This window comes from Scyliorhinus torazame, chromosome 18 (genome assembly GCF_047496885.1).
Source record: "Scyliorhinus torazame isolate Kashiwa2021f chromosome 18, sScyTor2.1, whole genome shotgun sequence".
Lineage (NCBI taxonomy): Eukaryota > Metazoa > Chordata > Chondrichthyes > Carcharhiniformes > Scyliorhinidae > Scyliorhinus > Scyliorhinus torazame.
This window is the reverse complement of record NC_092724.1, coordinates 45,703,333-45,717,684: the sequence shown is the minus strand read 5'-3', so window position 1 is coordinate 45,717,684 and position 14,352 is coordinate 45,703,333. Positions and strand designations below refer to the sequence as shown.

The 14,352-nt window shown below is 48.0% G+C and overlaps 1 protein-coding gene across 5 annotated transcripts in view; it reads right to left on the bottom strand.

Moving 5' to 3' along the window:
* atcaya (ATCAY kinesin light chain interacting caytaxin a) overlaps positions 1-14,352 on the bottom strand; it is a 245,651-nt gene that overhangs the window by 23,330 nt on the left and 207,969 nt on the right. For all 5 annotated transcript variants that reach the window (XM_072482712.1, XM_072482714.1, XM_072482715.1 and 2 more), the window contains one exon: positions 6,643-6,774. In XM_072482712.1, coding sequence (XP_072338813.1) covers positions 6,643-6,774 — 132 coding nt within the window. The remainder of the gene's footprint in view (positions 1-6,642; positions 6,775-14,352) is intronic.

The following is a 14,352-nucleotide window of genomic DNA, read 5'->3' as shown; positions in this document are numbered from 1 at the left end:
AAGCCTTCACCATTGTTTTCCAGACAAGGCTCGCGAAGCTTCCTCATTTGATGATAATTCCTTATTTTTCTGCTGCCTTGTCCTGTATCTATTGGGCATACTCTTGATGTGGGGATACTTAACTCATCAATATGAACAAACTTCAGCCCAAATTTCCTACAAAAATTCAGGCGAAATAGGCTTAAATAAAGTTCTCTGGCAGGAGCCACCTCATGTGCGACTGCTCCTCAGGAGCCTATCATGACAGGAATGATGATGGGATATCAAACATCCTCCATTGTATGATTTGTTGCATAACCATTGACTAATTACGTGGATAATGTAAACATCGATACTGATAGAAACTGGCTTATGAGCGTAAATATCTTATTAACCCACAAGGGGAGCCCAGTGAATCAGTTTGGGATGTGAACCATAGAAAGCCTATAGTGCAGAAGGAGATCATTCAGCCCATTGAGTCTGCACCGACCCTCTGAAACAGCACCCTACTTAAGCCCACAAGCCCGCCCTATCCCCATAACTCCACCTAACCTGCACATCTTTGGACACTAAGGGGCAATTTAGTGTGGCCAATCCAACTAACCTGCACTTCTTTGGACTGTGGGAGGAAACCGGAGCACCCGGAGGAAACCCACGCAGACATGGGGACAAAGTGTAAACTCTACACAGTCACAGGTCGTAATTGAACCCGGGTCCCTGGAGCTGTGATGCAGCAGTGCGAACCACTGTGCCGCACTCTGAAGTTCAGAGGGATGCCATCTCAGTCAGAAAAAGGAAGGACCAGATTTGAAAATTCACGGTAGGTGGAGAAGTGGGGCTAATATTAAATATGGCAGGAAAGTGGAGTTAAGTCCACAATCAGATTAGCCATGATCTTATCAAACGGTGGCAGAACATGTTCAAGTGGTCGAATGGTGTAATGTTCTTAATGTATACATTTGTCTGTCTGTACAATTGGTTTTATCGGCAAGATACATCCTCACTTCAGGAGTCCATCTACAGCTTCATCTGTGGCAAAGCAAGTAATAAGCCATTGTGAGTTTATCAGCAGAAACTTCCAACCTTTATTGTCTTCAGTGAACCAAGCGTGAATTCTCAGGCTTGCAACGCTTCCAACTACCACCTCGAAGAATCAGTGCAATAGTGACTTTCAAACTCTTTTTTTTTTAATTTTAGAGTACCCAATAATTTCTTTTCCAATTAAGGGGCAATTTAGTGTGGCCAATCCACCTAACCTGCACATCTTTGGGTTGTGGGGGTGAAACCCACGCAGACATGGGGAGAATGTGCAAACTCCACACGGTCAGTGACCCAGAGCCAGGATTCGAATCCGGGTCCTCAGTCCCCGTGCTAACCACTGTGCCACGTTCCGCATCTCGACTTTTGAACTCTTTTAAAGATGTGAGTACATGCTACATCTTTAGAAATCATCTTGTCTTGTGTGTGTGCGCGCGTGTGTCTTGTGTTAATGAGGAGTGAGTGTTGTTGCAAGTGCACTGCCGGTGTTGGGAAAATAAGCATTTACCCTATTGATTTAAAGCCTGCTTTGTGTCTATTCTGAAATATAACAGCCCTGAAGGGGTTAAAACACTCATTTTGTTGTGGTCAGTTGAGAAGTGGGGAAAAAGGGGAAATTATCCCACATCTCCCCCCTGTCCATAACATTTTCATCACCTTAGACTCCAACTGTGCGTGGGTTTCCTCCGGGTGCTCCGGTTTCCTCCCACAGTCCAAAGATGTGCGGGTTAGGTGGACTGGCCATGATAAATTGCCCTTAGTGTCCAAAATTGCCCTTAGTGTTGGGTGGGGTTACTGGGTTATGGGGATAGGGTGGAGGTGTTGACCTTGGGTAGGGTGCTCTTTCCAAGAGCCGGTGCAGACTCGATGGGCCGAATGACCTCCTTCTGCACTGTAAATTCTATGAAATCTATGTTTTTTGAGCACCCTTGTCTCCATTCCCTGGCCTGTCAGACTACTGAAAACATTTATTGTTCTTTTTGTGAGGGTAACCCTTCGAATGTACAATTATTTTTTTTGTCCCACCTCCTTATTTCAATAGTGTGAATCTTCCTATACTGATCACTAACCATTTACAGTGATCAGTATAATTCATTTTGTGATCCTTGCAGTTCATTTATATTGATTAGTACAGTTTATTCATAGACATTGCTGCAAATCATAAGTACTAATTGGTGTAATTCACTTACAGTAACTGGTGCACTTTAACTTATGGTGAATATTGCAGTTAAGTTACAGAGCTCATTGCAGTTCAGTTCAGGGGTGTGATTCTCCGCCGGCGGGAGTCTCCGTTCTGCCGGCGCCCAGGGGTTTCCCGACGGCGTGGGGCTGCCCCACAATGGGAAACCCCATTGACCGGCCGGTGTTACGGAGACTCCCGCCGGCCGGTCGGGGCAGAAATGTGGCGGGGCGGGTAGGAGAATTTCGCCCCTGGTCACTGCCGTTTGGTTATAGCAATCCTTGCAACTTAGTTATAGTGATCAGTGCTGTAGCACACTTAATTGGCCTAGCAAGCCACTCAGTTGTATCAAACGACAGCAGAAAACTTAAATAATAATAAAACTAGACAGACTACCAGGTATCAACCTAGGCACTGGAAATGCAAAGGCACACTCTGCCCAATTAACCCTGCAAAGTCCTCCTCACAAGTCTCTGGGGACTTGTGTGCAAATTGGGAGAACTGACCTCTGACAGCAATGTCTGACATAGTCATACTCACTGAATCATACATTACAGCCAATATCCCAGACTCCTCCATTACCATCCCTGAATATCTCCCACCGGCACAACAGACACACCAGAGGTGGTAGCAACGTGGTCGTATAGAGTCATGAGGGAACAGCCTTGGAAGTCCTGAACATTGACTTTGGACCTTACAAAGTCTCATGGTGTCAGGTCAAATATAGGCGAAGAAACCTGCTGATTACCACCTACTGCCCTTCCTTAGCCTGCCTCCATGTTGAACACCAACTGGAATATCATACTGTGGATAGGAAAGACGTAGAATGTACTCTGGTTAAGGAACTTCAACGTCCATCACCAAGAGTGACTGAGCTGGCCAAGTCTTGAAGATGAAACCTAACAGGCTGGGCCTGCGGCAGATGGTGAGAGATCTGACACGAGGGACAAAGCTACTTTGTCTTGCTGTCACCAATGGATCTGCCCATCACAGTATTGGCTTTAGTGACCACCTCACAGTCCTTATGGAGACCAAGCCCCAGCTTCAATCTGAGGATACTCTCCATCATGTTATGTGACATGACTACTCTCCTAACTGGGATAGATTCAGAACAGATCAAACTACTCTAAACTGGGCATCCAGGAGGTTCTGTGGACCATTAGCAGCTGCAGAATTGCATTCAACCACAATCTGTAACTTCATGGCCCGGCATATCCTTCACTTTACCATTACCATCAAGCCAGGGAGGGTCAACCCTGGTTAAGTGAGGAGTGTAAAAGAGCAGCAACAAGCATATCTCAAAATAATGAAGTTGCAACATGCGGAACATATAATAGACAGAGCTAAATTATAAATCCACTAGATCAGGTCTAAACTCTGCTGTCCTGCCACAACCAGTCGCGAAGAGTGTTGGACAATTAAGCAACTAACCAGAGGAGGAGGCCCCACAAACACCCCTAACCTCAAGGCCGACAGGGTCCCGCAGATCAGTGCAAAAGACAAGGCTGTAGCATTTCCAACCATCTTCAGCCAGAAGTGTCAAGTGGATAATCCATCTTAGCCTCCGCTTGAGGTCCTCAGCATCACAAGTGCTAGTTTCTGTCAATTCAATTCACACCATTAAGAAATGGCTGATGATACTAGATACAGCAAAGACTATGGGTCCTGACAACATCTCGTCTATAGTACAGAAGGCTTGGACTTCAGCCACACCCCAAGACAAGCTGTTCCAGCACATAACAATCATATCTCTGACAACAAGATATATAGAGCGCCTTTAAAGTAATGAAATGTCCCAAGATTCTTCACTCGGAACATTATAAAATAAAGCATGACAGCCGCATTTGGAGATATTTGGTCAGCTGATCAAAAGCTTAGTTAAAGAGATAGGTTTTAAGGAGTATCTTAAAAGGAAGAAAGCGAGGCAGAGCAGTGGAGATATAGGGAGGGAATTCCAGAGCTTGGGGCCAAGACAACCAAACACATGGCCACCAGTAGTGGAGCAGTTATAATTGGGAATGCACAAGAGGCCAGAATTGGAGGAGTGTAGACATCTTGGAGGGTTGTTGGTGATTATTGAGATAGGAAGAGTCAAGGCCATGAAGGGATTTGAAAACTAGGATGAGAATCAAGAGATTGCTTGAATGGGAGGCAATGTAGATCAACAAACACGGGGGTGACAAGGGAACAGGACTTGTGATGAAACAAGCACTAGAGTTTTGGATAACGGTGGGTAGAATGTAGGAGGCCAGCTAGGCGTGCACTGGAATAGTCAAGTGTTGAGATACCAAAAGCCCTGATAGTGTTTCAGCAATAGAGGAGCTGAGACAGGTCAAAGTTGGATAATGTTATGGAGGTGGAAATAGGGGCTCTTAGTGATGTCATGAATATGAGGTCGGAAGTTTGTCTCAGGGTCAAGTGTGACACCAAAGTTGTGAACAGACTAGCTTAATCTCAGACTTTAACCAGGGAAAGGGATGGAGTTGGTAGCTAGGGAATGGAGTTTGGAGTGGGGACTAAAAACAATGGCTTCAGTCTTCCAGATATTTAATTGGAGGACATTTCTGCTCATTGAATAAGCAGCCTAACAAGTTTGCAAAAATGGACGAGCCCAGGGAGACTCGCTCGACACCAAGCACAAGGATATGGTCGTTGGAGGCCAATATCTCTGCCTCAGGACATCAATGCAGGATCTCCTCGGGGTAGTGTCCTAGGCCCAATTATCTTCACCTGTTCCACTGATGACCAGCTCCTCTAACATAACATCAGCACCCATTACGCAGTACCATTTGCAACTCTTCAGATACTGAAGCAGTCTGTAACCTCACGAAGCAAGACCTGGACAATATTTAGGCTTGGGCTGATATGTGGCAAGTAATTCACACTACACAAGTACCATACAATGACCATCTCCACCAAGATAGAATATGACCATCTCTCCTTGACATTCCATGACACTACCATCACTGAATCTCCTTCTCTCAAAATCCTGGGGTTACCATTGCCCAGAAACTGAACTGGACCTGCCACAGCCATAGTGTGGCTACAAGAGCAGGTCAAAGGCTTGGAATCCTGTGGTGAGTAACTTACCTCCTGACTCCCCAAAGCCTGCCCACCATTTACAAGGCACAAGTCAGGAGTGTAATGGAATACTCTCCACTTGCCTGGATAAGCGCAGCTCCAACAACACCATCCGGGACAAATCTTGATCAGTGTTGTATCCACCACCTTAAACATTCACTCTCCCCACCACCAGCAGCATTATATATCATTTATAATGCAGCAACTCATCAAAGATCATTCAAATTCATAACCACTACCTAGAATGACGAGTGCAGCAGATGCATGGGAGCATGCGAAGTTCCTTCCAAGTTACACACCATCCTTATTTGGAACAAGATCACTGTTTCTTTACTGTCATTGGATCAAATCGTGGAACTCCCTTCCTAACAGCACTATGGGTGTACTTGCAAGCTCTGGACTACAGTGGTTAAAGAAGGGACTCATTAGCATTTTTTCAAGGGCAATGAGGGATAGGCAATAAATGCTCATCTAGCCAGTGATGCAAACATCCCATGAATTTAAAAAAAATATATCCTGTTTATACACAATACTTGATTTAAAATAGCATTATTCCTGGTTGGATCCATATGTTGTTCGAGGCTAATCTCTGCAACTTCCGTAATGGCACGTTCACTTTGTAGTGTGTGATCAGAAGTGAAGACAACTCGCCGAGTGTGGTCTGAACGGTGAAACACCTCAAAATAACTAAGAACCTGCTACCCCACTGCTCTGGCTTATGTACAGCAGCACTTTGTTAGAGAAGGTTTGCACTAATAATGTGAATAACACACAACTGACACAGGCTGAGCTAAATACAGCTTTAAATTTTAAATACAAGCATTGAAATTCAAACACCTAAATGTAAACGCACATGGCTAAGTTTAAAGAACAGTGCCAGGAGAAGCAAAATTGGATAATTCTCAACAAGCAAGACTTTGATTTGTGGTTTTCACAAAAAATGTTTCAAATTGCACAATTTAATCACTGTAAATGATAAAATAGTAAAAATCCAAAATTTCAAATTGAATTCGACCTATTCAGTCACTGGAGAACAAGGATCCTGCCATAGATTCATTGACGATTATGTGGAGGAAACAAGAGAATTTAATCAATAAAATGAGAGGAAAGGAGCAACTGGGAATGGTATAATAGGGAGGAGAGATGGTCAGCAACCTGGCCGTCCGCAACCCGACCGTCCGCAACCTGACAAACTGATCACATTCAACCTGACAGTCTGTAACCTGATTGCCAACAACCTGCAATCTGTAAAACAAGCTGCTTTGAAATAGGACTGAACCAGGTTTAGAAGAGAACAGTAATAGACTGAAGGATCTTATGTCCGCTGCTGGATATCAAACAATGATCTGTTTCCTTGAACCTACCTCCTGTCTATCATCTGGTAACACTTCTTCAGCCAACCCAGGCCTGGCATCCTCCTGCGAGGAGTGGCCCCATTCAGATACACGATCATGTAGTCTTCAGCAACCAGTAGCTCCAAGATGCTGATCACGTACCTGAGAAACAGAGAAAGAAACAACATGCGAGGTAATCTTCCGATATATGTTGTTATCAGCACCTTCCTTCCCCCCCCTCCAATTATCTCAACAAGCACGATCGAACGGCCTCGTCGCGCCCGATGCGGTGACGCGGCGAGACCATTATGGAACACCTCACGTGATCTAATGAGACGTCGCGATCTGGATCATGCCCTCGTTAGGCAAAATCCAGATTAACATATTCAAGTGAACCATTAGGCTAATTTAAATATGTCGCCGCCCGATTCTCCCCAGGATCGGGAACCAATGCTTGCCCATGGGAGACTTTGCCATGACACAGTCAGTACTGGCCACACAAACATGGATCAGGTAAAATGGCACTGGGGAGGGGGGGGTCCCCCAGGCCATCGGAGGTCCCCCGGGATGTTGGGCTGTGGGCAGGGTGGAACCCTGGCACTCCCACTGCCACCTGGGCACCCTGGCACTGCTGGTTAGCAGGAACACAGCAGGGTGCCAGGCTAGCAGTGTAAGGATAATAATAATAATCTTTATTGTCACAAGTAGGCTTACATTAACACTGCAATGAAGTTACTGCAAAAAGCCCCCAGTCGCCACATTCCGGTGCTTGTTCAGGTACACGGAGGAAGAATTCAGAATTTCCAAATTACCTAACAGCACATCTTTCGAGACTTGTGGAAAGAAACAAGAGCTTCCGGCGGAAACCCACGCAGACAGGGGCAGAATGTGCAGACTTCACACAGATAGTGACACAAGCCGGGAATCGAACCTGGGACCTTGGAGCTGTGAAGCAACAGTGATAGCCACTGTGCTACTGTGCTGCCCAGATGCCAGGTTGCCCATGCCAGGGATGCCCTACCCTCATTAGGTGGGGATAGGGGAGGCTTGAGGACCCCCGAAGAGGCAAGTTGGGGTGTTGGGGGGTCCCCCGGGGGCTGTGGTGGGGAGTCCGAGGGAGTCGAGATCGGGGCGACATTTTAAAATGGCAATCTCTTCCTGCACTGCAAGAAATAAGGTAAGCATGGCCTCGGCAGGACGTTCCAAAAGAGAGTCCCATTTGATAGAGGGGTCGTTCTTGGCGCTGCAGGTGCTGGGAAACACCCTGCTCTACGCACCCAAAATGGGACTCGGCTTTTTGGGAGTTAAATCACGCCCCACATTTCTACTGCCCCTGAGTTGTCAACATTCATCAATGACGTAACTGCTAACTCCTCTAGCCAAAGAATAAAAAAAACTGAAGTAATCAACTTCAACCCAGCTACAATTTCTATGCTCTTGCAACCTTCAACCGGGCCACTGTGACATGGACAGAATCTGAGTAGTTAACTTTGTTTTCAATTTTCTCTAGTGAATGTCAGGTTCCGCCGAGACCATCAGTCCCCTAGCAGCTCCTCGCCAGCATCAATTCTTCATATGTCAGTCTAGGCAGCGCATGACAACAGGCTGGTTGACTGGGGCTTGGGGGGAATCAAAGAGACACATACTTAAGTCCCTATTATTCTCTCACATATGGGTAAACAATAGCATCTCCACAAATGCCGCCAGGCCTCCTGAACTACTCAGATTCTGTCCATGTCACAGGGGCCCGGTTGAAGGTTGCAAGGGCATAGAAATTGTAGCTGGGTTGAAGTTGATTACTTCAGTTTTTTTTATTCTTTGGCTAGAGTTAGCCGTTACGTCATTGATGAATGTTGACAACTCAGGGGCAGTAGAGATGTGGGGCGTGATTTAACTCCCAAAAAGCCGAGTCCCATTTTGGGTGCGTATAGCAGGGTGTTTCCCAGCACCTGCAGCGCCAAGAATGTCCCCGCTATCAAATGGGACTCTCTTTTTGGAACGCCTCGCAGAGGCCACGCTTACCTCATTTCTTGCAGTGCAGGAAGAGATTGCCATTTTCTGTTTTTATTTCAGATTTCCAGCCGCAGTATTTTGCTTTTATTTTAGTGAGCAAGAGGAGCTTGATATCACCCCTCTCAGCCTCTTTGTTTCAATGTTTTGTGTTCAACCAAGTGAATGATGTTAGTGCTTGGTGAATTGAACTCTTCAGGCCTCACTGGAAACATCAAGACACAGAATAAAGCTCCTGGTCTAACAATGTAGCTCAGACCTCAATCATTAAGCCATCAGGTGGCTTCACTCCGTCAGGCTGGTGACTAGTGTCGAGCTGGAGGTGATTCTTATCCAACTGCCTGGGCTGGATTTTAATCTAAATCCTCGAGATGAAATGGAAATTCCGCACCGGTTCCTCTCGCCTCTCAAACCCAGAGCGCTGAAGACACATTTTCCATCCTTACTGCTCATCCCTTGGAAAACTGTATCGTTACTGTTGGAAATGTGTATGAGTGGCATCTGAACGATATCACTGGCAATTAATGTTTAATGCTAAATCTGCGTGATACAATTGCAGCAATGAGTCATCTGTTTGCAACAAGCTTAAAACAGGAAAAATCTCCAGTTGGATCAACAGAAATACGGAGCCTGACTGACAACTGTTCAGCAGCCTCTGACATTCTTGAGCTGAAACCCGCAAAAGGCTGTCTTCATCCTACCCCTGAAACCATGCCATTCTCTAGTTTCTCTCCCACCTCTCCTCATGTTCTGTCCAAGCTCATTTCATCCATGAGACCTACCCACTAATTCCATTAAAAAATTTTTTTAGAGTACCCAATTGTTTTTATTTTCTCAATTAAGGGTCAAATTAGCGTGGCCAATCCACCTACCATGCACACCTTTGGGTTGTGGGGGTGAGACACACGCAGACACGGGGAGGCAGGCGGCACGGTGGGACAGTGGCTAGCACTACTACCTCATGGCGCCGAGGACCCGGGTTCGATCCCGGCACCGGGCCACTGTCTGTGCCGTGTTTGCACATTTTCCCCGTGTCTGTGTGGGTCTCACCCCCACAACCACAAGATGTGTAGGGTAGGTGAATTTGCTATGCTAAATTGCCCCTTAATTGGAAAAATAAATTGGGTACTCTAAATTTAAAAAACAAAATAATGTTTTGTTTAAAAAGACACGGGGAGATGTGCAAACTCCACACGGACAGTGACCTGGGGCCGGGATCAAACCCGGGTCCTCGACACTGTGAGGTAGCTGTGCTAACTACTGTGCCACTGTGCTGCCCCACCCACTGCTTCCATGACAAAATTAATATTAAACCTCTTTCCCAGAATAATGCTAGCTTACATTATAAGTATCTATGGGGAGGTGATGGCATAGTGGTGCTGTCACTGGAATGGTAATTTGGACACCTACCTGGCGCCGGGTCGGAAAATCCCCGGTGGGTCGCGGGAATTGCTGCCCCGAAGCCGGTTTCCCCATTCTCCAGCCCTGATTTTCGGGCGCCCGTGGGATTGCCACCACGCCAGTCGGGGGCCATAAACAGCGCCCCCCCCCCCCCGGATATTCTCCGGGCCCTGATGGGCAGAGTAGCCGACGGGTTTGGCCGAGTCCCACCGGCGTTGATTACTCAGCTCCCACACGGCGGGACCTGGAAGGTGAGTGTGCGGGGGCCGTCCTGGAGGGGGTGCGGGGGGATCCGACCCTGGGGGGGGGGGTCACGGTGGCCTGGCCCGTGATCGGGGCCTACCGATCGGCGGGCGGGCTGGTTCCGTGGGGGCCTAGTTTACTCCGCGCGGGCCCCTGAAGGCTCCGCCATATTGCCCGGGGGCCGGCGCAGTGTAGGGAACCCCTGCGCATGCGCGGAAACATGCTGGCCGTTCCATACGCTGGCTGTTCTGAGCATGCGCGGAAATACGCCGGCCGTTCCGTGCATGAGTGAACTCATTGGGCCGTTCCGCGCCGGCTGGAGCTGCGGGGACCACTCCGGCGCCAACCTAGCCCCCTAGGAAGGGGAGAATTCCTTACTTTCGTGGGCCGTTGACGCCGGAGTCGTTGGCGCCTGTTTCCACGCTGGCGTGGGGACATAGCCCCATTATTAGAGAATCCCACCCCTAGGCTAATGCTCTGAGAGACAGGTTCAAATCGCACAGCTGGGGGAATTTAAATTCAATTAATACATCTGGAATTATAAAGCCAGTCTCAAGCAGCGGCGCAGTGGTTAGCACTACTGCCTTATGGCACCAAGGACCCGGGTCACTGTCCGTGCAGCGTTTGCACATTCTCCCCATGTCTGCGTGGATCTCACACCCACAGCCCACAAAGATGTGCAGGGTAGGTGAATTGGCCAGGCTAAATTGCCCCTTAATTGGGAAAAAACGAATTGGCTATTCTAAATTCAGTTTAAAAATAAAAAAATAAATAATGCCAGTCTCAGTCAATGACAACCATCATTGATTGTTGTAAACTCCTGTCACTGAGGATTTCCTTTAGGGAAGGAAATCTGCCGTCCATACCTGGTCAGGCCTACATGTGGCTCATGACCCAATGTGGTTAACTGCCAAGGCACTCAGTTCAAGGGCAATTTGGGATGGGCAACAAATGTTGGCCCAGCCAGCAACGCCCATATCCCATGAAAGAATATTTTTTAAATGGTCTACTCTTCTCAGGTACTGATCACCTCCTTTTCCTTTTTTTTAATAAATATTTTATTGAAAAATTTTGGTCAACCAACACAGTACATTGTGCATCCTTTACACAATATTATAACAACACAAATAACAATGACCTATTTTATAAACAAAAAATGAATAAATAATAAATAACAAAAATGAAAACTAACCCTAATTGGCAACTGCCTTATCACAAGTAACACTCTCCAAAAATATAATTTAACAGTCCAATATATAATTATCTGTCGCAACGACCTATACATATTATACAGTATATATTAACAACCCTGAGAGTCCTTCTGGTTCCTCCTCCCCCCCCCCCCTCCTCCACCCCCTCCTCCACCCCCCCCCCCCCCCCTCTCTCTCTCTCCCCCCCCCCCGATCCTGGGCTGCTGCTGCTGCCTTCTTTTTTCCATTCCATCTATCTTTCTGCGAGGTATTCGACGAACGGTTGCCACCGCCTGGTGAACCCTTGAGCCGACCCCCTTAGAACGAACTTAATCCGCTCTAGCTTTATAAACCCTGCCATGTCATTTATCCAGGTCTCCATCCCCGGGGGCTTGGCTTCTTTCCACATTAACAATATCCTGCGCCGGGCTACTAGGGACGCAAAGGCCAAAACATCGGCCTCTCTCGCCTCCTGCACTCCCGGCTCTTGTGCAACCCCAAATATAGCCAACCCCCAGCTTGGTTCGACCCGGACCCCCACTACTTTTGAAAGCACCTTTGTCACCCCCATCCAAAACCCCTGTAGTGCTGGACATGACCAAAACATATGGGTATGATTCGCTGGGCTTCTCGAGCACCTCGCACGCCTATCCTCCACCCCAAAAAATTTACTGAGCCGTGCTCCAGTCATATGCGCCCTGTGTAATACCTTAAACTGAATCAGGCTTAGCCTGGCGCACGAGGACGACGAGTTTACCCTGCTTAGGGCATCTGCCCACAGCCCCTCCTCGATCCCCTCCCCCAGCTCTTCTTCCCATTTCCCTTTTAGTTCATCTACCATAGTCTCCCCTTCGTCCCTCATTTCCCTATATATATCTGACACCTTACCATCCCCCACCCATGTCTTTGAGATCACTCTGTCCTGCACCTCTTCTGTCGGGAGCTGCGGGAATTCCCTCACCTGTTGCCTCGCAAAAGCCCTCAGTTGCATATACCTGAATGCATTCCCTTGGGGCAACCCATATTTCTCGGTCAGCGCTCCCAGACTCGCGAACTTCCCATCCACAAACAGATCTTTCAGTTGCGTTATTCCTGCTCTTTGCCACATTCCATATCCCCCATCCATTCCCCCCGGGGCAAACCTATGGTTGTTTCTTATCGGGGACCCCCCCAAGGCTCCAGTCTTTCCCCTATGCCGTCTCCACTGTCCCCAAATCTTCAGTGTAGCCACCACCATCGGGCTTGTGGGGTAGTTCCTCGGTGAGAACGGCAATGGGGCTGTCACCATAGCCTGTAGGCTAGTCCCCCTACAGGACGCCCTCTCTAATCTCTTCCACGCCGCTCCCTCCTCCTCTCCCATCCACTTACTCACCATTGAAATATTAGCGACCCAATAATACTCACTTAGGCTCGGTAGTGCCAGCCCCCCCATCCCTGCTACGCTGTAAGAATCCCTTCCTCACTCTCGGGGTCTTCCCGGCCCACACAAAACCCATGATGCTCTTTTCAATCCTTTTAAAAAAAGCCTTCGTGATCACCACCGGGAGGCACTGAAACACAAAGAGGAATCTCGGGAGGACCACCATCTTAACCGCCTGCACCCTCCCTGCCAGTGACAGGGATACCATATCCCATCTCTTGAAATCCTCCTCCATTTGTTCCACCAACCGCGTTAAATTTAACCTATGCAATGTGCCCCAATTCTTGGCTATCTGGATCCCCAGGTAACGAAAGTCCCTTGTTACCTTCCTCAACGGTAGGTCCTCTATTTCTCTACTCTGCTCCCCTGGATGCACCACAAACAACTCACTTTTCCCCATGTTCAATTTATACCCTGAAAAATCCCCAAACTCCCCAAGTAACCGCATTATTTCTGGCATCCCCTCCGCCGGGTCTGCCACGTATAGTAGCAAATCGTCCGCATACAAAGATACCCGGTGCTCTTCTCCTCCTCTAAGTACTCCCCTCCACTTCTTGGAACCCCTCAACGCTATCGCCAGGGGCTCAATCGCCAGTGCAAACAATAATGGGGACAGAGGGCATCCCTGCCTTGTCCCTCTATGGAGCCGAAAATATGCAGATCCCCGTCCATTCGTGACCACGCTCGCCATCGGGGCCCTATACAACAGCTGCACCCATCTAACATACTCCTCTCCAAAACCAAATCTCCTCAACACCTCCCACAAATAATCCCACTCCACTCTATCAAATGCTTTCTCGGCATCCATCGCCACTACTATCTCCGTTTCCCCCTCTGGTGGGGCCATCATCATTACCCCTAACAGCCTCCGTATATTCGTGTTCAGCTGTCTCCCCTTCACAAACCCAGTTTGGTCCTCGTGGACCACCCCCGGGACACATTCCTCTATTCTCATTGCCATTACCTTGGCCAGGATCTTGGCATCTACATTTAGGAGGGAAATAGGTCTATAGGACCCACATTGTAGCGGGTCCTTTTCCTTCTTTAAGAGAAGCGATATAGTTGCTTCAGACATAGTCGGGGGCAGTTGTCCTCTTTCCTTTGCCTCATTAAAGGTCCTCGTCAATACCGGGGCGAGCAAGTCCACATATTTTCTAGAGATTTCGGCTGGGAATCCATCCGGTCCCGGGGCCTTTCCCGCCTGCATGCTCCTAATTCCTTTCACCACTTCTTCTACCTCGATCTGTGCTCCCAGTCCCACCCTTTCCTGCTCTTCCACCTTGGGAAATTCCAGCTGATCCAAGAAGCCCATCATTCTCTCCCTCCCATCCGGGGGTTGAGCTTCATATAATTTTTTATAAAATGTCTTGAACCTCCATTCACTCTCTCTGCTCCCCGCTCCATCTCTCCTTCCTCATCCCTCACTCCCCCTATTTCCCTCGCTGCTCCCCTTTTCCTCAATTGGTGTGCCAGCAA